At 43.9% G+C, this 5,000-nt stretch overlaps 1 protein-coding gene across 1 annotated transcript in view; it reads right to left on the bottom strand.

Annotated features, from left to right (window-relative positions):
- Positions 1–4,312: 4,312 nt before the first annotated feature.
- Positions 4,313–5,000, bottom strand: part of LOC126576743 (uncharacterized) — a 690-nt gene continuing 2 nt past the window's right edge. Inside the window, exons 1-2 of the mRNA XM_050238048.1 lie at positions 4,852–5,000; positions 4,313–4,797 (exon numbers count right to left, since the gene is read on the bottom strand). The exon at positions 4,852–5,000 is cut by the window's right edge and continues 2 nt beyond it. Of these exons, the coding sequence (XP_050094005.1) occupies positions 4,313–4,797; positions 4,852–5,000 (634 nt within the window). The remainder of the gene's footprint in view (positions 4,798–4,851) is intronic.

The raw sequence follows: 5,000 nt of genomic DNA, 5'->3' as shown, positions 1-5,000 counted from the left end.
CCTTTTCATTCATCAAGTAAGTACCTAGCTATAAAAGCGGCAGCTGAAATGTATTCAATAACGTGTTCACATTTCTATCCATCATATTTTCCACAGTTTATCCCTTTGGTTGGGGCTGGGGTATCGCTGCGTTCGTGATCGCGGTCGTCAAAGGTGCCATCTGGCTCGGGATCATTATGATTTGGGCATTTTTCAAAGGCTTCCCGGCCAAGCGTGGCTGTGCACCGATCATCTTGAGAGAACCGTACTACCCGGACCATCATCACCACCACGAAGAGATCGTCTGGGAAGATCCGCATCACCATCGGCGCTCCATTCGGGAGGCGGTCCGGCCCGGGGAGGAATCCGATCTCCTCCTCACCGATATGATGACCGATCTCGCGTTCAGTTTTCTCGGAGTGCACACAAGGCACTGTCGGAAGCGGTTCGTGTGCGAGGTGGACGTACGGGCGAAGGATGATTTCCTGCTGAAGCTCGGCACCCGTATGCTCGGTGTGGACATTTTCCGGAAGTACAGATCGGCGGAAGATGTAGCAGCAGCCAGCATCGAACAGTGCGCTAAACTCTATCCGCAGTGCAAAGCGAAGGGAGAATCGATAACGATGAATGTTTTCGACGGTCAGGGCAACGGGCAGATCGATGATTATGATGAAGCAGTCACAGAGCAGGATAACAGTTAGTAATTTAGGTCATATTTATCTATTTAATTAGATTATTAAACTATTTATTAAAAAAAAAATAAATCTCAAGCTGCAAATAATACACCTTTTCATTTAAATTCATCTCCTTTTTCGTACAACATTTTTATATTTTTCTTTATCCACTCTTCTATATAAAAACTGTATGTGCACTACATATGGCATACGGCATTTATGCGAATAATCATTTATTCATATTCATATCACAATCGTTCGTCTTTTATACGTTAAAACTTTGATATCACTTCATTGATTCGATCATTCCAGAATAAAACATTATCATTCAGAGAGGCTGCTGATGCCACGACCTCGCTACCGAATCCACGATAATGACTGAAAAGAGAAGATTTCGCCATCATATTGCGTTAACAAATCATGAGAAAACAGAACTCACTATACAGGTGCCCAATCAGGCACAACTATTCGATCACTTCTCCACCAAGATGATACTCCTCGGTAGGCCAGCAGTAGCATCAAACCAGCGAAGATGAAACCCAACTTCAGGAAACCCCAAACGTATGCAGCAGCAACCCAATGCAAGGGCCACACTAAAGCACGAAACAAAATGAAACCAATTACATTCTCTTTACTATTCGATCGTAGCATTTACTTAAGGTTCACTTACATATTTCAAACTTTGGATAATGTGGTCGACGGCGCCGTAATCGTTGGGCAGAGATTTCCGTCGAAACAAGCAAAATGATGATGATCAGCAGTAACCGACGAATGCGCAATGCCATGGTTGGACAAAGGTCACCGAGCCAAACCACGAGAGAAATGAAGCGATACTGAGCGATTTACCGGAAGAGGCTCGTTTGAAAACTCCTTTCTCCCAAGACCGAAACCGTCCAACGGCACGCTGTCGCTCGTCCTAATTAGCGTTAAACGATCCTAATCAACACGACCGGATCGTTGGCCTCCAAAAGTGAAATGTTTACTTCCGGCTCCATGGAACCAATCACATGGCATGATCATGTGTAGAGCGTGAAATGGAGGCGCCTGACTGAATTTTCCAAAAGTTCATTCCATTCCAAAAAATCTCATGTCATATTTCATTGTTTTATTCAATAAATGTAAAAAATAAATAGCTTAGCGATGTTTAAACAAATAAATATCTTTTCTTATCCCAACTTCTCTCGCAAAGCTGCCATACGATCCCGCCAGAACAGCGTGGCTTCCTGTCGGCTGCTGTGCTGTAGTCGATCAAATCCGTCCAGCGACCGATGGTGACTGATGAATTGCGAAATTAGTTTTGCTTGTTAATACATCATCCATTATATCTCATCTCATTTGATCTACTTACAAATACTCGGGTGACCCTTCAAGAATGATCGGTTGATGTCGCGTATTCCATTTCTTGGCAAACAGGAGCAACAGCAGAGCAGCGAGAATGGATCCTAGCTTGATCATATACCAGATGTAGAGCGCTACAGTCCAGCCCGTTGGTGCATCTATAAGCACAAGAGATCACGTTTCAAGCTGTCGATTTCCTTTGAGGGAACGATGCAAAGAGTGCAAACTTACATATTCCGTAACTGTACTTCAATGGTTCATGGTGGTGATCATGCCGATGATTCCGTCCCCACGCTACACTCACTAAGTAGATTAATCCAACCAAAAGGGTAAGCCAGTATCGAATCGATACACGACACATCATGCTCATGCTGCACGGTTAGCGTTTCAAGCAACACTGTTTTAACGACCTCGCATCCGCGCAGTTGAACCTGCTCGTATTCGATGATGAATCAATTTGAGCAGATGTGTTAATCAGGTTGATAACCAGCCAAATGCAATTTCTGTTGTGCTCTCGTACGTATCACTTTCCCATGAAAATCCATGTCAACGTTGACTGCTGGTGAAATTATGCTGCAAAATATTTCGGATCAATTCATTCATTTTAATTTTTGGGAAATGATTTATAAATAAAATAATATATTTATTCACATAAACTTTACAGTAAAATAAATAACATAAATTACTTCCATGCATTCCTAAGTATCCTTTCGAAGGTACATTAACCCTACCGTTGGGGATCGTAGATCGCTCGCGATGACCACCTCGTTTCTGCCTCGTGTTCTCTCACGAGTCCGAAATGTATAAGGAGAAATGTTTTTAAAAATATGATGATTCCGTACGTGAAAGCCGCTATAGCTGCTGCATGAGATCCAAACACAAGGGCTGGGAATCCTATTTTATAGATAACAAATTATACGATGTAGATCACACGATTCGTTAATCGAATCTACTTACCTTCACTGTTAAAATGATCGTCATGTCGTCCTGTTGCAGCCAAACTTGTTGCAGCTGCCGATTCCTGCTTTATGGTCATTGCGGAAGCGGCCGCAACATAAAACAGCGCTGAGCACATGGTCCACGGCACCCAGCCTATCATCTTGGATCGATCCTTTATCGAGCAGTGAGCATATGACAATGAGTTAACCTTCATGCTGGCAAGGTTTTCAGTTGGCAGTGAAAGTGTTTTCTCCCTCGGTCGGCATTGTTAGCGTCAATTAGAGGGTTTTTTTGTAAACATGAATGAAGCAAAGCCGTTTCCTCGATCGATCAGTTGGCTGCAGTCCCCAGATGAACCTTTTAAGGAGATCATCGTTCAACATGTTCCGCAGCAAAATCAGTTACTTCGTATTCCTAGCAATTCTACTCTCGTGTAGCTTATCCATTACAGCGAGCGATGGCAAGGAGTTGGAAGCCAGAAGGCGTCATTCTAGTCGTCAGTATTAGAGGAATGGCAATGGTGGACTATAGTTTATAATAGTTTCTTTCCCTTCCACAGCATATCCATATGCATGGCGTTGGTGGATTGCTCACAGTATTCTGTGGATCATCAAGGGTTCATTCTGGTTGGGCGTATTTGTGCTCGTACTGCTGTTTAAATCTCTCCCCGCGAAACATGGCTGTACATCGCCCATTGTGCTTTATGAACCAACGGAATTCCATCACGATTGGCACGGGAGAAGTACCAGCGTTTCTGTGAGTGATTGGCAACTGTTTTGGGAAGATAAGTTTAGAAGAATAAAGACAGAGTTTGCCTGACCAAAAAGAAAGATACGGTCTGTTTCACCAGAAGACGAACGAGAGCAGATATTGTACCGTCACGCGATCTTCAATCCTCAGCGGTGACATGAGTATTCGCTGTAGGGTAAGTTAGTACAAGGCCACGCTCTCGAAAATGTGGTTCTTTATCGGTCTTGCTGTGGCAGTAACGTTTGCTCCGAGTAGCGGCATCGATAATGAAGTGGCCAAGGCATTTTCTTCATACACAGCATTTCAATCAGGTGTTAAAAGCAGCCAACTGACCGAAACTGGTAAGTACATTGAGTGATTTATGCTTGATTTATGCTCTGATCATCGATTGATCTCTTTCTCTTTCTCCAAACTGTAGTGGTCGTGACTGCAGTGGATTTCGTGTTGGGCATTGTCTTCATCAGTACGTTTTGGTTATTCTTCAAGACGGTTCTCTTCTTTGCAATCGTTAAGCCAACATTTACCAAACAATACTTTGATAATACTCCTTACACTTAGTTGTAAATGCAACACCTTTATTCACAAATTTAATAAATAAATAAATAATAAAACGATGCTTGGATAATGTTCACTTAAAAATATCGCGGCCATCTCCAGTCCTCTTCATCCGCGGCTTGATCACGTTGCTGCTGCATCGACGAACAAGGGTAATGCTTCCGACACTCTGCTGAGCTCGTTAGGGTGGTCGATTTGGAACGATATGCACGAAACACTTCCGCTCCTTGGCTGTTCAACGTTTGCCAAACTGCTGGAACACGTTTCGCTTCTAGATAAAGCTCACAAACGACCCACTTCCGGCACGTGTCATCACTAATGTCCAGCGAATCGAAGATCTGCTCAGCTAGACTCGGATCTGCAGCATCCGTTTGTTCAATGGACCGGCGTTTCCTTCGACCCCAGCCCGGTCCTTGGGCCCACTGGCTTTTCTCGAAGATACTCGGCCCGCTTGTCTTGGACCAGTAATAGCCATCACCGAAAACGAGCATCGCTACCAGAATGATCCATATTTTAAGCTTGATCATGATCACCGTCGATAAATCACTAAACCAGGGCCACCCTAGGAGTAAAGCGGGTGTTGAAAATTATCTTCAAGAACGGAGAAGCTACTTACAATATCCAAAAATGTCGTAATACCGATCATATCTTGGCTCAACTGCAGTCGTTTCCGAACGGAGCGACGCGAGTTCCGATGCACAACAAGCCCCTGGCCACACAGCGACAATAGCGATTACGACAAATGCCAATCGTACGTACGGCTCC

The sequence above is a fragment of the Anopheles aquasalis genome, chromosome 3 (assembly GCF_943734665.1).
Source record: "Anopheles aquasalis chromosome 3, idAnoAquaMG_Q_19, whole genome shotgun sequence".
NCBI classification, from domain to species: Eukaryota; Metazoa; Arthropoda; class Insecta; order Diptera; family Culicidae; genus Anopheles; species Anopheles aquasalis.
Note: the sequence above shows the minus strand (reverse complement) of the source record. Positions and strands in the feature narration are given on the sequence as shown.